Source organism: Osmerus mordax, chromosome 7 (assembly GCF_038355195.1).
Source record: "Osmerus mordax isolate fOsmMor3 chromosome 7, fOsmMor3.pri, whole genome shotgun sequence".
Taxonomy (NCBI): domain Eukaryota; kingdom Metazoa; phylum Chordata; class Actinopteri; order Osmeriformes; family Osmeridae; genus Osmerus; species Osmerus mordax.
Genome location: NC_090056.1, coordinates 20,917,164 through 20,936,716, shown reverse-complemented (window position 1 = coordinate 20,936,716; position 19,553 = coordinate 20,917,164). Strand labels below are relative to the sequence as shown.

Below are 19,553 nucleotides of genomic sequence, written 5' to 3'. Positions count from 1 at the left end.
GTGTATACACCTGTGTGTGTTTGTGTGCGTGCTTGTTGGGTGTGTAGAGGCCTTCTACTGCAGAGGCTCACACCACCTTTATTGCCGATGATCGTGGACATCTCCTTCCTGGAGTAAAGGTGAGCTGGTCCACCCCACGTACACACACACACACACACACACACGAACACTGTCACACACATTTGTGCAAAACTGCTCATGTTGTTCTCCCCACCCCCACATCACCACACCCCCCACCTCCACCCTCCTGTGCTCAGAAGAGAGGCACTGCATGGTCAGATTTCAAGGGGACTTGGGAGTTGCCGGTTAGAATCCACCCCCCCAGGCCCATCAACCCCACGGCCCGGTCGCTGGAGGGTCTGGCCAGGCTGGGCGTGGGGTTGATGGCCCCTCCCCGCGGGCCCCTGTGCACCGAGGGGAGGGGCCGTGTTGGAGCAGAGGGACAGATGGACAGAGAACAGGTCAGACTCAGGCTGGAACAGAACCTGGGTGTGTTGGTGTGTGTGTGCATTTGATCTTACTTGACCCTCTCCTAACCTCCTTCTGTCTCTCCTCACCTTACCTCTCTCCTCACCTCCTTCTGTCTCTCCTCACCTTACCTCTCTCCTCACCTCCTGTCTCTCCTCACCTTACCTCTCTCCTCACCTCCTTCTGTCACTCCTCACCTTACCTCTCCTCACCTTCTGTCTCTCCTCACCTCTCTCCTCACCTTACCTCTCTCCTCACCTCCTTCTGTCCCTCCTCACCTTACCTCTCCTCACCTCTCTCCTCACCTTCTGTCTCTCCTCACCTTACCTCTCCTCACCTCTCTCCTCACCTTCTGTCTCTCCTCACCTTACCTCTCTCCTCACCTTACCTCTCCTCACCTTACCTCTCTCTCTCGGTTCCAGAGCCCCCCTCGTAGTGCGTCCCAGCACCCCAGCACCCAGCCCTCCCAGGCAGGGGAAAGACAAGCCGCTCTGCTCCCATCTGGCCCTGACAGACCAGCCAGCCAGCCACCAGAGAGACCAGCCAGCCAGGAACCAGAGAGACCAGGCAGCCAGGCTCTAGAGAGACCAGGCAGCCAGGCACCAGAGAGACCAGCCAGCCAGGAACCAGAGAGACCAGGCAGCCAGGCACCAGAGAGACCAGCCAGCCAGGCTCTAGAGAGACCAGGCAGCCAGGCTCTAGAGAGAGCCAAGTGTGCAGGGAGACCAGCCACTGATCAGAAGACCGAAGGAGAGACACCGCAGACTGGCAGCAAGAGATAACAGCAACTGGGACCAGTGCTTTAGACTCTCCCCTCCCTCCCTCCCTCCCTGTAATGTGTCCAGGAGACATCAGAACAGTAACATTATTATCATGATCAGAATATAAAACAATTAAAGTCTATGTTGTAGTGCAGTCAGCCGTTTATTGTGTCTATGTGTGTGCAAGTAACGTATTTATTTAGCATACTTATTCAAAGCACTGTACATTTTTACACCCACCCCAATACACAATATGTATTGTGTATGTCTAGTGTGTGTGTGTGTGTGTGCGGGTGTACATTTACATTTATTCATTTAGCAGACGCTTTTATCCAAAGCGACTTCCAAGAGAGAGCTTTACAAAGTGCATAGGTCACTGATCATAACAACAAGATAGCCAAAAAACATTGCGAGTAGCCAAAACATGAAGCACACATTGTGAACAACCAAAGTAAGTGCCAAAGGGAAGAACCATAAGAGCATGTAGTTAACCCTCGTGCTGCCTTCGGGTCACATGACCCAAAGGTTCATAACGCACCATCGTTGTATTTACCCAATTTTACCCAATACAAAAACAAATAAAAATAATTTTCTTTTAACCATTCCAATGTGGGGGTTCTGAGACAGCCCGACAGTTAAAAGAAAATGCTTCACTTTGTTTTTGTATGAGGTAAATTTGTCGCAATACGAAGGTGGGTCACAATGACTGATGGGTCAGAAAGACCCGAAGATAACACAAGGGTTAAACAAGTCACAACCAAACAACATGAACAGCTATAAGTGCAAGTGTACCTGTGGAAAAAAGCAAGCAACAGTAATAAAACAATATATCACAGCGAGAACCAAAAATTTAAATCAGTTACCACTAACCACAAGAGCAACAAGTCTCTAAGCAAGAGTCATTGTGATCCTTGAGGAAACTAACATCGGGTCAAGCGAACCGTTCCTAAGTACCGTTGTACTCCCGGAACAAGTGCGTCTTGAGCCTTTTCTTGAAGGTGGAGAGACAGTCAGTGTCTCTGATGGAGGTGGGGAGTTGATTCCACCACTGGGGGGCCAGACAGGAGAAGAGCTTGTGTTGGGACCGGGCGGTCTTGAGCGGTGGGACCACCAGGCGGTTGTCTGAAGAAGACCGTAGGTGGCGGGTGGGGGTGTAAGGCTGCAGGAGAGACTTGATGTAGACGGGTGCAGTCCCGTTCACTGCTCGGAAGGTCAATACCAGGGACTTGAATCTGATACGGGCCATGATAGGTAGCCAGTGGAGAGAGATGAGGAGCGGGGTAACATGGGAGCGTCTGGGTAGATTGTAGACCAGGCGGGCCGCCGCGTTCTGAATCCTCTGAAGAGGGCGGGTTGCACATGCTGGGAGACCAGCGAGCAGAGAGTTGCAATAGTCCAACTTGGAGGGTGTAGGGTTGTGTGTGTGTGTATGGTTGTGTGTGTAGTGTCTGAAACACAATCAAAACAACAGCAAACAGTAGATTACACTTTACTGCTGGGAACAAATCACACAGTGTACTGTAAAAGGTTTGAGATATAAAAGTGATCCATTATCCCACTAGGTGAAGGGCAGAGTAGGGTTAGGGTATGTGTCTACATGTTCACCAGAACTCCAATTCCTGCCCCCCTTCACCCTGCCCCCCCTCACCCAGCCCCCTCTCCTCCGTGCGAATCCTGATCACCCGGATAATGACCCAGTCCTTCTGGTTGGCGGTGACCCGGATCCGCACACAGGAAGAGGCGGAGCCCTGAATCTCTTCCACATCCTGTTTCTCAAAGCGTCCGTCAGGACCTATCTCCCCCAGCGGGGGGTCAAAGGTCCGACATATCTCCCCCTCGGGGGCGCGACCCAGCTCCACCACCGCCGACGCCAGCAGGTCCTTGCCCTCCAACCCCGTCTCCACGGTAACGCCTCTCACCACCACGGGATTGGTCAGGATGACGGTCAGGTGGTTCCCCGATGACGGCGCCCGTCCCCAGAAGAAGTGCGAGTCGGTTGGGAGGTAGGCGTGGCCGGGCAGGTGGTCTTTGTACGCCGGGATGTCTGAGAACACGGTGGCGTGGGGGTTGTGGGACAGCGGCTCGAGTTGGAAGTCCTTGTCCTTCAGATTGTTGTGGGTTCCCCTGAAGGAGGAGAACGTGCCAGTGTGCTGGAACAGGGACGGCTTGAACAAGATTGCCTCCCTCTGGTTCACCAGCAGAACCCGGAAGTGACTCATCAGGAAGTCGCAGGGCATTTCCTGGTAGAACAGGAAGAGGAAGCGAGCCAAGAGAGGGAGGTGGGCTGAGCGGTAGAGTTTACCGATGTACCCCAACGACGAGAACTCCAGTGTCGTCCAGGCGACAGCCTTGGCTTCCTGATCCCGGATATGCCCCCTTATGACGGACAGGAAGTTGTGACTGCAGTCGACGTCGTCCTCCAGCATGAGGTAGAAGCGGCTCCAGGGGGCGCTGTAGAGCAGCAGGAAGGAGTAGTCCACGTTCTGCTTGGAGCGGAATATCACTCTGTCTGGGGCGTCGCCGAAGTTCCTCTTTATACCTGGAGAGGAGAGTAGTCAGGAGGGTGTGTGTGTGTGTGTGTGTGTGTGTGTGTGTGTGTGTGTGTGTGTGTGTGTGTGTGTGTGTGTGTACCTGTGAGAGTGGGGTAGTAGCGCTGGGGTGCATGTATAACCAGTAGCTGTCCTAGCTCCAGCTGGGGGGAGAACTCGGCCGTGATCTGCCCCAGCGTGGAGGCCCTCCACTGGGCATCGAAGTCAGCCAGCAGCAGCACCACCAGCAGGGAGCTGCGCTCGGTGCTGGAGGACTGGGAGAAGATGGAGTGCAGAGTGGCAAGCAGGTAGCTGCCATTCTTACGCCTCACAGACGACAGCCCCACCGTTAGGAACTCTGGAGAAAGGTACACACACATTCCTGAGGTTGTGTGTGTGTGTAATGTGCATGTGTATATACATATGTGTGTGTCTCACTCTTCTCTGTGGGGGGCATTCCAGCCAGCAGGGTGTACGACACTCTGATTGGTAGATAGTCTCCCTGATCCACCCATGACTCTGGCTGCAGGGGAGGAACACTCAAGTTCCCCTGGACACACACACACACACACACACACACGTTAGACACACACACAGGCATCGGTCATCATTAGACCTTTGCTGTGAGCAGACTCACTTGGGTGATGTTGGTGAAGGAGGCGGAGCGAGCCTGGAGGGGCCTCACCTCAACACAGCACCATGACTGAGAGGAGAGGAGAGGGGAGGGGAGGAGAGGGGAGGGTGTGAGAATGTGGACATGATTAGCTGCTCATGGAAATGATCCCTCAAGACAAATACAAATACAAGAAAAATACAATTTTCTTGATCCTCACAGGTGATATTTCTAGGGTTTTTTAGTGGTCTTAAGGTTATAATTACATTAAGGATTTGAGTTAGGGATAGTTTTACAATTAGCATTAGGAGCTATGGTTGGGTTTCGATTTAGGGTTCAAGTTAGGTTTTTGGTTTAGGGAAAACAGGATTTTGAATGTGAACGATTTGTGAGTCCCCACAAAAATAGCAATACAAACTTCCATGAGTGTGCGTGTTCGTTTTGTCTCACCGTGTCAATGTCCTTTGGCCCAGAGATGTACAAGATGGTGATGAGGACCAGAAACACCACCACGGTAACAACAGTAAGATTCCTGTGCCTTCGAAAATGCATCTCCCTTACCACACATACACAAACACGTTAATGTCCCTGTACACAGCCTTTGTGTGTGTTTGCATGCCTCCATGTCTGTGTGTGTGTGTGTGTGTGTGTGTGTGTGTGTAACTGTCATGAATGCAGTAATTATTCAGAATGCTTGTTTAGTGGTCTGATCTGACCTGGTCTGGGGTAGGTTGGCTAACAGCATGCCCTCATTAATGTGATTGATAGGAACATATCACACATCTATCTGCTATGTAGACAATCATTGGACTTTGAAATTGATGATGAGGAGAGCAGGATGGTGTGTGAAGCCTGTTGGAACATTGTTTCTATAGAGACCGTCTTCTGTGTTTGCAAACATTAAAGATAAATTGATGTGCTGTTTCTAAGCCTTCACATTCACCGTGTGAATCAATTAATAAACATAAGCATGCTGTAAGTAAATGTATTCAATATTAGTTTTGGGCACGTGGAAGGGTGAGTCTAGTTCCGAGGGTAGAGCATTTGACTGCAGATCAAGATCTCGCGGATTCAAATCTCTCTAGAAAAGTTATTTGAATAAAAAGGTCTGCCAAAATGAATGGTTAAAGTAATAATACAAATATTTACATTTACATTTATTCATTTAGCAGACGCTTTTATCCAAAGCGACTTCCAAGAGAGAGCTTTACAAAGTGCATAGGTCACTGATCATAACAACAAGATAGCCAAAAAGCATCGCGAGTAGCCAAAACATGAAGCACACATTGTGAACAACCAAAGTAAGTGCCAAAGGGAAGAACCATAAGAGCATGTAGTTAAACAAGTCACAACCAAACAACATGAACAGCTATAAGTGCAAGTGTACCTGTGGAAAAAAAGCAAGCAACAGTAATATAAATATATTACAACGTCTCGGTAGTTCCCCTTTGCTAAACACAACGACAAACACCGATTAAACCTCCAGTCCCTTTCTGTAAACATTTCATATCGTAGCATCACAGAAATGCAAATACGCACACACACCTAAAGAAACAATTAAATGTGATTTTCACTTCAGTTAACCTACAAAAGAATCACATATACACAACCACACCTTAGAATTACACTTTAATTTATTGAACTTCCTGTATTTTTCTTCACAACAGAGCTTTTATCTGACACGCACGAGTGATTATGGCTTCTACTCCGCAGTTATACGGAAACCAACTTCAGCCTCGCCGTGCGTCATTTGTCAATAATCTTGTATTTTACTAAACTATATAGACTACCAAGACTAGGCATGAAACGAAGTAGGCCTACCACAAAATAAGTGACTGGTATGAAATGTCAAACAAGTCAAAATGATCTTCTACTGTTCTTCAATTCTGTCTCTCGTCAGAATTAGGCTACATTCATGTTATCACTGGGTTAGGCTACAAGTCACAACTCCAAAAGATAGTAGGCTATCGCTTAGAATGAATAGCCTAATTTTGGCGTGTTAATATCCAAAACGCTAAAATGCGTTTTAACTTTCAAAAACATCTTTAAGTTGAACTGAATATAGCCTACCTGTTTTTCAAAAATGTGCGTTCGTTTTCAGTAATGCCAATTTTTCACGGACACAGTGCTGCATCGCCTGTCAAGCTTCTTTTTTCGTAATATAAAAATCCGGTTAAGCAACATTCCATTATCGCACAATCATCAAGTGGGGTAAACTGGTTCGTGAAGCCGCGCTCTCTACCTTGCATCAGCCTGAGACCACGCCCCTCAATTAAGAAAAATGTGCACTTCTATCCTCACCTGTCAGCAGAGGCCCGCTGTCTCTGCTATATAGCATAACCTAGCTTCTACATTCACCTGTCTGCCCGCCGTCTCTGCTATGTAGGGTAACATAACCCCCAGGCGAGGTTATGTTACCTTACTGTAAGTCGCTCTGGATAAGAGTGTCTACTAAATGACTAAATGTAAATATAAAATAACATTGAAATTAGTGCCGAAACATTGAGTAACTCCTAAACTGCTGCACTGGTGGATAATCCTGGGATGTGATTTGTGGATGCTGCAGTCACGCTACGTTGTAGCTAGATGCTAAATATGCAAGGTATACGGAGAAGTTGAAAATTTTTAATAAATTCTTTACTGTCACCAAACACACAATAAGAAAACACAGGGTGAGGATTATGCTGAAACCACTTAATTTATTAAATGTAATTAAAACTTCTCTCTATATTTTTACTTTCTGTCTCAATAGCTGCAAGTGTGTGTAGTCAAGTTGTCTCCATGGAGACAGTGAGTGTAGTCAAGTTGTCTCCAAGGAGACAGTGAGTGTAGTCAAGTTGTCTCCATGGAGACAGTGTGTAGTACTGTTGTGAGGACTGACAAAAACACTTTAAGAGCCTCTTCATGTTTCGGTTGCTGCTTTACAATCACCCTCACCCCCTCCTCCTCCCTTTCTCCCCTCCACACCTCCCTCTCTTCCCTCCGCACCCCTTCCTCCTTCTCTCCCTCTTCCCCCCTCCTCACCCCCTCCTCCCCTCTCACCCCCTCCTCTTCCCCCTCTCCCCCTCTCTCCTCCCTCTCTCTGGTACACAGCAACTCCCCAAGTATGAGAGTGTGAGGTGTGTGTTCCAGGTGTGTGTGCGAGGTGTGTGTGTACAGGTAGACCCTCCAGGGCCGTGTGTGTGGCGGAGTGAAGGCCAGGGTGTGGATGTTGACCAGCTGCAGCGCCGCCTGCAGGCTGGAGGGGGGAGCGAGGGCCGCGGGGCAGCCCACACACACCTCCACACACACCTCCTCCTGCAGCCAGTGCTGCTCAAACTGCTCCGGGCTCAGCGAGGGAGACAGGGACAGAGAGGCTTCACCACCACCATCTTCATCCTCATCATCCTCATCATCATGATGAAGCTGAGCCATGTCTTCAGCTGGGGGTGGAACTGTGGAGAGAGGGGGGGCAGGAGGAGAGAGAGAGCAGGGAGGGGGAGAGAGGGGGAGAGAGGGGGAGAGAGAGAGATTGATTAGTGTTGATCTACACACATACAGAACCACCTCAAAGGGAGGGGGGGGTGTCTCACCAGGGCAGGGGGTCAGAGTTCGGAGGTCAAGGTTGGGGGTTGGAGGGCTCTGCTCAGGGCAGCCCCCAGTGGCTGGTTCTGGAACTACAGCTCTCAGGCACAACGGTGCCAGGGTGTTAAAGCTGCCAGCCCACTGGCTAACAGGCTCGGAGGGCCGACCAATCAGAACGCCCAGAGAGGGATCCGACCTCCGTCCCTGGAGGACCCGACGGGTTTCGTCTATCCCACAATGCAACAGTCGGTAGTACAGCGCAGCCTGGTCACGTACACACATGTCTGTCTCCTCCTCTGGAACACACACACGTCACACACAGATTACACACACAAACACACATTACACACACAGATCACACACACACAAGGTACACACAGACACACACATGCAAGTCACAAACACACACCTTCCTCTCCCTGTCCTACCCATGCAGTAGTGCAGCAGGCGCCCCAGCATGTCCTGTGTCTCTGCGGGTCTGTAGAGGAACAGCCTGAGGGTGGAGGTGAGCAGCTCCATTTTCACCTCCACACACACCTCGCTCCGCAGCCCGTCGATCTGGCCCTCCAGCAGGTAGGGGGCGCCGCTCACATGCTCCCCGTACACCCCCAGCAGCCACAGCAAGGCCTGCCTGCCCTGGAGAGACAGGGGGAGACAGAGAGATAGAGATGAGGAGGAGGAGAGGAGGTGTGTAGGATGGAGCGAGGAGGAGAGGAGGTGTGTAGGATGGAGCGAGGAGGAGAGGAGGTGCGTAGGATGGAGCGAGGAGGAGCGTAGGATGGAGCGAGGAGGAGAGGAGGTGCGTAGGATGGAGCGAGGAGGAGAGGAGGTGTGTAGGATGGAGCGAGGAGGAGAGGAGGTGTGTAGGATGGAGCGAGGAGGAGAGGGGGTGTGTAGGATGGAGCGAGGAGGAGAGGAGGTGTGTAGGATGGAGCGAGGAGGTGCGTAGGATGGAGCGAGGAGGAGAGGAGGTGCGTAGGATGGAGCGAGGAGGAGAGGAGGTGCGTAGGATGGAGCGAGGAGGAGAGGAGGTGCGTAGGATGGAGCGAGGAGGAGAGGAGGTGTGTAGGATGGAGGAGAGGAGAGGAGAAGAAAGGAGAAGAAGGGAGGAGGAGAAGAGAGGAGGAGAGCAGCGGTCGTTCTGACCTGCGTGTCCAGCAGTGTGTCTTCCCAGCCCTCCAGGGCTGAACACACAGCTGAGCTGCTCTGAGGACACGTCCACACCAGGTCCCCGAGGGTCTGCACCACCGCTGGGGACACATCAAAACCAACCCCCAATAAACCTGGGCCCAACACACACTTAGTGTAGGACAGGGGCTGTGGTGGAAATTTGGAATACAGTTATAATGTGTGTGTTTTATATATGAGGAATGTGTTTTAAGGGAAGTCTAAAAGTTGGTTAAGAAGCTTGATACAGTGAAAGTTGATTCAACTCATTTGGCAGATGTGCACACCTAACTAGGAGACGTGAAGTCTAGGGACGGGAAGTCTGGGTGACCTGGGAGAGTTCTTGTCACCTGGGGAGGAAGAGACAGCTGAGAACTGATCAAGCTGCTCTGGCCCTTCCTGTTGCATGGATGGTGTTAATTAAATACTTGTTTGAAGATGCCCACACAAAGGACAGTTGACCATTTGACTGATCAACTTCTGTGGCTTTAGTATCTACTGGTTTGGGGAGAGATGCCACATCAAAGAACTGTGGGACACTTGGTATGGAGTCAAACTGTCACTGAGCAGTGCTGACCAATCACAGAGTTTGCTACATTGATGGATTGACCATCAGAAGAACCATTTGATCTAAAGTTTATATAAGGCAGGGTTTTAGGGTTGTTCTTCATCACTCTTGCGAACGACCTGTGGCTAGCACCTCCTTCGTTATGACTGATCACAAAGTACTTTGTTAATTCTTAATTTGTACAAGCAAAATAAATTTATTGAAACCGCCATCTCTTGACTATTATCTACACAGTGCCACTAGTATTCTGCCATTACAGGGCGCACTTACCTGAGAGTGTGAGTGTGTGCGTGAGTGTGTGCGCGTGAGTGTGCGTGTGTGCACGTGAGTGTGTGTGTTCTCACCAGAGGTAATGTGTTCCTGTTTCAGTCTCAGCAAGTCAGTGAGAATGTCCAGACACCTGTCACTGTAGGAGCGCCCGATACGACCTGCACACACACACACACACACACACACACACACACACACACACACACACACACACACTCTCTTAAAAGCTGTATGTGTGGTCTGTATGGGCAGTGTCAGGGTTGTGTGAGTGTGTACCTATAGCAGTGATGGCAGCGTGGGCAGTGTCAGGGTTGTGTGAGTGTGTACCTATAGCAGTGATGGCAGCGTGGGCAGTGTCAGGGTTGACATCAGTACAGTGCCCCTTCAGTTCATCCAGAACCAGAGACACATTCTCATCATTCACCAGCTCCACCAGGACCTAAAAACACACACGCTTGTTAATCAATCAGGTAGTACTAAAACATTTAAAATGCTTGTCTTTGTAAATGAAATGTTCTGTTTCTTAGAGGTTAGAACACACGAACAACCACAGGATGGAATCATGTGACATGTGACATCTATCAACCAATCACAAGCTCAGATCAAATCAGGCTGTGTTCTGACCTGCATCTTCCTCTGCTTGATGTAGGCCGGCTCCGCGTAGCTGCAGAAGAAGCGCTTGAAGTGCGCCCCCATGAGGCCTGGAGCAGACCGCATCAGGAGCTGCAAAACACCCAGCAGTAATATCACACAGCGCACACGTACTGTCAAATTATACATTACATACACGTACATTAATATTATACACACATATTATTTAGTTTGGGGGGGAGGAGGAAGTGAATTGGAGGTAGCAGGTTCAAATCCAACAGAGCAGTGAAAGAGGCTGCAGAGAGAGGGGGAGGGAGGGAGAGATTACAGCCCAGAAGCAGGGTTTTTCCAGGGTGCATCAGGTACACACACACTGTACACACACACTGTACACACACACACACTGTACACACACACTGTACACACACACTGTACACACACAGAAATATTCCAGGTAAAAAACAAAGGGAGCTATTCTTCATGTCTCCATGGCCTTATTAGGACACATCTTGGTGTTGTTTATGAAAGACACACACACACACACACCCTAGTGTTCTGTTTGTACACACACACACAGACACACACACAGACACACACACACCTGGATGTGGCAGAGAGCAGAGAACCTCATTTCCCGGCAGGAGCTTCCACATGCGGCCAGCAGGGGGCCTTGTGCGCGCTCCAGCGCCGACACACCCGCGGCCGGGAGCGAGGAGCACAGGCCGAGGAAGAGGGCCAGGGTGGCGGCCACCAGGGGGGGGTGGGGGCTGAGCAGGGAGGGGTCCAGCACTGACAGGATGTCAAACAGCTCCTCCTCACTGGACGGCTGGTAGCGCTGCAGAACCCTCAGCACCTCACACTGACCCCACACGTCACACTGCTGCAGCCTGTACACACACACATTCATATATATACACACCTCAGACACACGCATTCATATGTACACACACCTCACATACACACACGCATTCATATATATACACACCTCACACACACACGCATATATACACACACACACACAGCATTAATATTAGTGCTGTCAGTTAAACGCGTTATTAATGGCGTTAACGCAAACCCATTTTAACTGCGTACATTTTTTTTATCGCAAGATTAACGTTCTTTTTGGCCTAGCAAAGTTTGTAGTTTTTTTTCACATACTGTTGCAACAACTACTGACGTTAGAAAAACTACAACACCACACCGGATCCAGCTAGACCGGACACAAAACAACAGACACGCCGCACACATTTGTTGTGTTGTACAACCCAATGTATGACTCTCTGGATAGGCACTGACTCGCGGGAGCGCGCGCGAACCACTCGGAATCAAAGAGTGAAGGATTTCGTCTTACATTTACATTTAGTCATTTAGCAGACGCTCTTATCCAGAGCGACTTACAGTAAGTACAGGGACATTCCCCCGAGGCAAGTAAGGCCAATTGCCTTGCCCAAGGGCACAACGTCATTTGCACGGCCAGGAATCGAACCAGCAACCTTCTGATTAATAGCCGATTCCCTAACCGCTCAGCCATCTGACTCCCATGATTACCAAAGGAAATGTATTTTGTGTTGCAGGTTCAAGGTATTTCACTAATGTATAGGTTCAAAGGCAAGGATTTTAATGCAGTTAGCCTGCAGACAATAGAGGGGGGTTGCATTTCATGGCAAGAAGGAATACAACAAGCCTGTCATGAAATGCACCCCCCTCTATTGTCTGTTCTGTATATCCCAGAATCAAAACATTCTTACTGTACACTGAGGGCACTAGTATGAGTAACCACAGTAAGTTTCAGGCATGTAAAACTTTCCTAGTCAGGGTTATCAGGGGGTGCATTAAGCCTGCCATGAAATGCAGGCTTAATTGAAAATAGCAGCTGATATTTAGACAGATAACCGACATTCTTCTCTTGAATTCTATAACAAAGAAAGTATAATGTGAGACTTCTGTCTCCCTTTCGTTTGGTTACGATATCAAGACGAAATCCTTCACTCTTTGATTCCGAGTGGTTCGCGCGCGCTCTTGTGAGGGGGTGCCTATCCAGGGAGTCATGCATCGGGTGGCACAACACCTGTTAAAGAGTAGTAGGCTAACGTTACGTTTTGAGTGGATGGAGAGACGCCGAAATAGATGCCAATAAGATTCTGAATGGAAAGTTTACTTTTAAAAAGTTGCTAAATGGTTCCATTGACAAGACCAAAGTGATCTGTGTGTTTTGTCGTTGTGAACTGAGCTATCATCGCAGCACGTTCAGTCTGAAATACCACCTGATGGCCAAGCACACAGCTGATGCGAATTCTCCGCCCCCTCGTCAAAGCCAGGCGATTGCAATGTTGTTTTCAATAAAAAAAATACATTTGCACTAAGCAATCCAAACCACTTTTCCATGTTGATAAGAGCATTAAAATGAGAAAAAATTATGGGACAAAAAGAAATCAAGAGACATTTAGAATAGATAAAAATGTGTGATTAATCGCGAGTTAACTATGACATTAATGCGATTAATCACAATTAAATATTTTAATCGTTTGACAGCACTAATTAATATATACATATACACCTCACACACACAGAATTCATATATATACACCTTACACACACACACACACACCTGTTGAGGAGATGGTGGGCGATGGGTTTGTTGATGGCCACGCCCCCCTCGTCCCTCAAAATCTCCTCCAGTGCCCGGAGACAGTTCACCATGACAACAGGATCACTGTCCCGTAGCAACCCATACAGCTCGTTTACTATAGAGGCATCTGCGGGGGGGGGGGGGGGGGGGGGAAATAGATGGGGCGCTGTAATGTCTGTCATTTAGCTTTTACATTTATGCATTTAGTAGACGCTTTTATCCAAAGCGACTTCCAAAAGAGAGCTTTACAAAAGTACATAGGTCACTGAGCTTTTCATACGAAATAGACATAAATGAAATCCAAAGACATAACAGTTAGTCTGTATTGTACCTATGCCTGTGTTGGGCTGCAGGTTGTGTATCTTCGCCCAGCCCAGCACAGCCACCCTCCTCACACAGGCTGCCCGGTCACGCAGGCCTGCTGACAGAGGCTGCTCCACGTACTCCATCAGACCTGGGAGCCTGACACACACACACACACATAAATATATATATATATATATATATATATATATATATACACACACACAAAAAGACACACAGAAGAGATACATTTGAAAAGCAAGTTTTCCTGGGTCTGTGTGTGTGTCTGCGTGTGTCTGTGTAAGTATACATGTCTGTGTGTACCTGAGGTTGGTCATGTTGCGCAGGGCCAGGCTGCGCACCATGGGGTTGGGGTCCTGGCAGTCCTTCCTCAGGGTGTTGATGACCAGCAGGGAGAGGTCAGGGGTCGTGCTGGCATAGCTCACCAGGAACACATACACCAGCTTCTTCTGGACCACGTCCACGCTGGCACACGCCTTCACCATCTCACTGAACACCCCGGACACATCCACCCCCTGGGACATCAACCTGGGAGAGAGGGGGGAGGAGGAGGGGAGAATGCATTCGTGATCATGATCAGGGATGGATGAGATTGTTGTGTTTGAGCAGGAAAAAAGAGAGAAGAGGAAAGAAGCATTGGCCTCGAGTTTGAAAAGGAACGATCAGTGTGTTTACCGAATAACCCTCAGTATCGTGTTCCTGTAGCGGAGGTGATCAGACTGGACGTTGGGGTTGGCGAGAGCTCTCCTTATTTCTCTCACCGTCTCCTCTCCGCCCAGGTAGGGCATGGCTGGTTTCCCCACACAAACGCACACACAGTAAAAGAGAAGACATTTAGAGAGGGTTAGCTGTCCAGCTAGCTAACGTTTAATTAAATAGTTACTCTAACAAGCTACAATGTAACATTCTTAAAACTACCAGAAATATTGCGTAACCATTCCGTTCTATGTCGGAATATATCTCTAGAGTGAACAACGTACCGTTCACATCAATCGTAGGTATTAGTAAGTAAAAAAATATAAATATCTCGGTTTGCCTCTGGCTTCCCGTACCGACTGCTTCGGAAGACGTCACGACGTGGCACGTTCTCTCTGGCGCCTTCTGATGACGCCACGCACGCGCTAATACTTAAAACGTAAAAACATCAACCGTCGTTTTGACGCTCCCAGTTCCAGTTCAATGTCCGCTTTCTACTTCTTCAGTCTTTTTTTCACATTGTGTTCTCTCACATACACACAGCAAAATGTTTCACACATTTACTACAATAACTCAAAACTCAACAATAGCAATGAGGTTTTAGATGGTTTAATTGATTGTGAAATGCAGGATACAGAAACACACAACTCATGACTGACAATCTGCAACACCAATCCCCTTCCAAATACATCCACTCCACCTTCTCCCATTGCTTGGGGTTTACAAGACAGAGCATCATTAACAGGAAGGGGGAGGGACTTTGCAGTTGAACAGCCAATAAGCTGACAGAGATGGCATCCCAGACCTCCTTACGGGCCCAGAGAGAGTTGCTCAACCCTCCCCCTGGGCTGGGCTTGGGGGTGGGAGCCCTGATTGAGTTTTGAACGGTACCATTTGTTCACATTCACCAACAAGACATGTTAACGTCACCCAATCCTTCAGTTTCAAACCTCTGATGGGCCATTACAGTTTAACCTCAACACTGACACACTCCACCCTGGATACTCACACACACACACACACACACACACTTCAGTAGCTTTGAAGGGGTCTTGCTGGAATGTAGTTTTATTTCATTTGGAATAATCTGATGGATAAGACAGCAGTCGACACAGGAAGGAGACAGGAAGTAGACAGGAAGGAGACTCAGGGAACAGCATGATGGAAAAGTCTGAAGTGATCAGCTGTGACTGATGGTGGACACACACACACAGACACACACACAGACACACAGACAGACACAGAGAACCAGAGTGGCAGCGTGTGTGGTAGAGTTTACGACAGGGTGGGGCTGGGGGTGGGGCTTGCGGAGCTGTTGTCCTGATTGGCCGCTTGGCTCCCTCTGGACGGAACCTCGATGATGCGTGGCTTGTCGATGATGCGAGCACGGCGGTCGCCCTTCTCTACTATTCCGATGATCCAAGCTCCGCCCACTGACCCTTGACCCCCGAACCCTGCCCCCTGACTCTTCATCTCAGCACAAAACTTGGCAGCTTGTTCTCTGGGAAGACATACCAGTAACCCCCCTGAGGAGAGGGGAGGAGAGGAGGAGAGGAGGAGAGGAAGGGGTTGACAAAGAATTAACATCACCAATCTGTGACCTTATAGACCTTTTAAAGAGAGAGTTTGAGAAACGAGAGAGAAAAGGAGGAACAAACCAGCTTTTGCACAAGAACCTCTTAACGTTCTTTCACATGACTAAATAAAGCTCATGCAGTGACCGTAGGACTGCCGGGTACAACTGGCCACGACCGGTCGCACCTACCGGACGTTTCTGCTGACGTTCCCTGCACCAGGTTGAAGATGCTGCCGCAAGCCTTGCTGATGGCGGCCATCTTGGCGATGACTGGCAGGTTGTGGATGACGAAGGCCACGTCGCTGCGCTGCTGGGACGCCAGGTTGTTGGCGTGTCCTAGCAACCCAAAGCCCGTCACGTCTGTGGCAGCGTGGGCCTGGAACCTGTGCATGAGGGTCGCAGCTGTGGAGGCACACACACACAGACGCATGTAGCAACCGAAGCTTCTTCTATTGCGTATAGACACTTACTGTCCTATTTACAGGTCAGTATTTCTTCCTGTTATGGACCATGTAAGCCATGTCTACACGACCAAGCTGAAGGGCCCTAATCGGCTGGTCAAAACTGGGAATGTTGTTTGGGTACAATTAATACTAGATCTGACACGTGGTGGAATCTTCTGTCTCGCTTATCCAAACTAAGCAAGCTAAGCCAAAATAAAACTACAAAAAAGATAATAAAATACTGTAATTATTCTGACAACACCTACCTGTGCGGTTTAGCGTTGCCATGGAGAACATAGCTTCCTGGTAGGCCAGCTCCACTTCCTCCTTGGTGACCACTAGTTTGATCTTGTTCCACCTGTCAGGCTGGGGGGGGGGGGGGAAGGAGGGGAGACAAGGAGAGATTGCAAAAGAGAGGCAGAGGGAGGTTGGTCATTGGTCACTGATTTGAACCAATCAGAGGTGAGTGAGGTGAAGCTGGCGTGTGATTGGCTGACCTGCTCCAGCCACTGGTGAGCGTTGACTGCCACCTGTGTCCCAAGAGGCTTGGTGAGCACCAGCACATCACCTGGTACAGCACTGTCTGGCCTGCAGTCACACACACACACACACACACAACATGTACACACACAGGGACACACACACACACACTTTTATCCTGTATGTTTAGGCACAGGGGCAGTACACATAGATAAATAGATAGAGACAGAAAGAGGAGAGAAAGAGAGAGAGGGAGAAGGAACGAGAGAAACAAAAAGAGAGAGATGAGAGAGAGAGACAAGAGAGAGGAGAGAGACGAGAGAGGACAGAGAGATGAGAGAGAGAGAGATGAGAGAGAGAGGAGAGAAAGAGATGAGAGAGAGAGAGATGAGAGAGAGGAGAGAGATGAGAGAGAGGACAGAGAGATGAGAGAGAGAAACAGAAAGAGAGAGAGGAGGGCGACAGGCAGGAGAGAGAGGCAGGAGAGACACTCACATGATGAACTCGTTGGGCTGACAGACAACTGAGGCCACGCCCCCTACAATGATCCATGGGTTGACGACCGTCTGTCCGCCCGTCACCGAGGTACCGCCTTCCTCCGCCGCGTCCCGGAAGCCCCGCATCATCAACGGCATCACACGCTCGCGCTCCTGGAACACACACACCGGTGCAGACACACACACAACAATACATTACTACCTGACGCTGTGATACTAGATGTGTGAAAAGCATGAAAGGGTCTCTCTCTCTGTATGTGTGTGTGTGTGTGTGTGTGCGCGCAGGGGGGGGCAGATATACAGAGAGAGAGCGAGAGAGAGAGACACACACACACACACACACCTTCTCGTTCATCTTCTGGCTGATGCTGAGCAGCATGAGCATGTTGTCACACTCGGTGATGCCCATGGCATACAGGTCACTGAGGACATTAGCACAGGCTATCCTGCCCTGGGGAGGAGGGGGGGAAAGGGGGGGGGTGTAAAAGAGAAATAGAAAGATAAAGAGGAAGATGAATGCAACAGTTATTCTTTTGAAACAGATAACAGCCAAGGTCAGCACCAGTGGAATGTTTGCTAACTAAGAGGTGAGCAGTTAAGAGTTGAAAAGTTAAGAGGTCAGGACCCACCATCATGTAGGGATCTTCTACAAGAGGATAGAAGAAGTCTGTGGTCTGGACCAATGAGAGCCCTCCGTGCCTCAACGGGGTGACGCACGAGTCCATTCCTATACCTGCAACGACGAGAACACAGGACATCAACTTCACTCACAGCTGCCCACGCTACGATAACTAATACAAAAATGACACGAACAACGAAAAATAACAAATAAAGGAAGATTATTTCATCCAGAGGCATACAACTAACCCACTCCCACCACAACACCACTACTGTACTTTAGTTTAATACGATTTCATCAAGAATGGGTTCAACAAGATCTGGTTGTGCGCAATGGATTAGCTACCATTCTGGTTAGGCTACATTAACACAGTCAGAAGTGTTGTTGGGTGATCGTTATTGCTGACTCACGGAGCACCCTGTGTGTAAGCTACTCATTAACCCCGTCACCAAACATGATAAGACCAGGTTAGCTGAGGCTAGGTGGCTAGCAACTACACTAGTTGGATAACCGAGACAGCGCGTGCTTTACTAGACTACTTAGCCGGCGAAATCTGTAAAAAAAATGTCACAGACTGACATCTGGAATTAAAGTACAGAAACTAGTTAGCTAACATTACCTAACCAGAGCTAGTCTAGCCAGAGGGAACACCTGCCTCAATTGCAAATACAGTATAAGCAGATGTGGTATGAGGCTCGACATGGGGTTAGCTAGCTAGCTGTCAATGCTAACATTAAGCAACAATCTACATATGCAGCAAGCTAATGTAACCTAAACATATGCTATATGTATATGTACGCACAGTAATGAGTGCATAGCAAACTTGCCATCTACCACTAAGTAATGCACAAAGTTTGTGTATACACGGTACACATACTAGCTAGCTAAATGCGTGTTGTCTTCTGATTTCTTACCTAGTCTTGGACCAGCGTTTGCCGGCGAGATTTGTTGAACGAATTCCGAGGCTTGATCCCCGGCCTCCGGAACGCCCGGTAGCCGGTCAGGCTCCAGTCCCGCGAGGAGTTTGAGCAGTGCCTCCTGCGGGACTTTGCACCCTCATCCCTTAAGGTCGGAGAACGCTGTAAGTCGGAAGCTCCTGTCCAGGCCATGGTCCTCGGGGCGGAATGGTTTGTAACCGGGGGGGAGAGAAGCTTCGGTCCCCGTAGCTCCGCAAGCCTCGACCGGTGTGGCCGGGGGAGTGGAACCTGACATGTTTGTCCGGTGTGTAGCTCGGTCAAAGTTGAGCGTCGTTCACCAAAACCTTCACGGGTACAAAGTGTGCGCTGCGTGCGCTGAAATGAATGAGCGCGTGTTGCTACCGACGGGCGCTCGGGAGGAGGTTTATTTGAATGACGTCACTTGCTCCTAAGCGACAGGTGTTTCCTGGCTGTGAATGCTCTTTCTCAATGGATACGTTGCTAAATATTGACAGTGATTTTACTTTTAAATGCAGCAGGAAGTTTGTCGCACACTCCTTTTGATATTTGATGACCGAACCAATTCAATAAAAAGAAAAAAAAGTAGATTCAAGCAGAGCAGAGTACAATAGAGTACAGTAGAGCATTGTAGAGTCATCATCAAGTAGGCTACTCATCAATGATGCAAACTTTTTTTTGAAACTTTTTTTTTTAAATATTCTTCTTGTGGCTTTCTACCATGCTCCATTATCAACATACGTTTGTTGTGCGTGATAGCCATGAAAAAAGGCGCACAATGACAATAAATAGAATTGATCATGCCACCAAATACAGCTTAAAAC

General features: G+C 49.0%; 3 protein-coding genes across 3 annotated transcripts; all 3 read right to left on the bottom strand.

Moving 5' to 3' along the window:
* Window positions 1-2,636: 2,636 nt before the first annotated feature.
* LOC136945973 (alpha-1,3-mannosyl-glycoprotein 4-beta-N-acetylglucosaminyltransferase C-like) lies at window positions 2,637-5,936 on the bottom strand. The gene is made up of 6 exons (XM_067240120.1): window positions 5,916-5,936; window positions 4,821-4,926; window positions 4,395-4,460; window positions 4,196-4,307; window positions 3,861-4,115; window positions 2,637-3,768 (listed from the first exon to the last, which is right to left on the bottom strand). The coding sequence occupies exons 2-6, from the start codon at window positions 4,920-4,922 to the stop codon at window positions 2,831-2,833; spliced, it is 1,473 nt and encodes a 490-aa protein (XP_067096221.1). The 5' UTR covers window positions 4,923-4,926; window positions 5,916-5,936; the 3' UTR covers window positions 2,637-2,830.
* Window positions 5,937-7,015: 1,079 nt separating this feature from the next.
* On the bottom strand, window positions 7,016-14,547 carry ap4b1 (adaptor related protein complex 4 subunit beta 1). The gene is made up of 13 exons (XM_067240037.1): window positions 14,464-14,547; window positions 14,159-14,273; window positions 13,787-14,011; window positions 13,491-13,621; window positions 13,139-13,286; window positions 11,132-11,417; window positions 10,564-10,662; window positions 10,267-10,378; window positions 10,014-10,097; window positions 9,081-9,184; window positions 8,363-8,570; window positions 7,943-8,230; window positions 7,016-7,804 (listed from the first exon to the last, which is right to left on the bottom strand). Exons 2-13 carry the CDS (start codon window positions 14,269-14,271, stop codon window positions 7,203-7,205), a joined length of 2,400 nt encoding a protein of 799 aa, XP_067096138.1. The 5' UTR covers window positions 14,272-14,273; window positions 14,464-14,547; the 3' UTR covers window positions 7,016-7,202.
* A 225-nt stretch (window positions 14,548-14,772) lies between these two features.
* sephs3 (selenophosphate synthetase 3) lies at window positions 14,773-19,117 on the bottom strand. Its single transcript, XM_067240459.1, has 8 exons — window positions 18,709-19,117; window positions 17,805-17,908; window positions 17,519-17,626; window positions 17,174-17,328; window positions 16,696-16,786; window positions 16,465-16,564; window positions 15,945-16,157; window positions 14,773-15,705 (listed from the first exon to the last, which is right to left on the bottom strand). The coding sequence occupies exons 1-8, from the start codon at window positions 19,004-19,006 to the stop codon at window positions 15,455-15,457; spliced, it is 1,320 nt and encodes a 439-aa protein (XP_067096560.1). The 5' UTR covers window positions 19,007-19,117; the 3' UTR covers window positions 14,773-15,454.
* Between the last annotated feature and the right edge of the window lie 436 nt (window positions 19,118-19,553).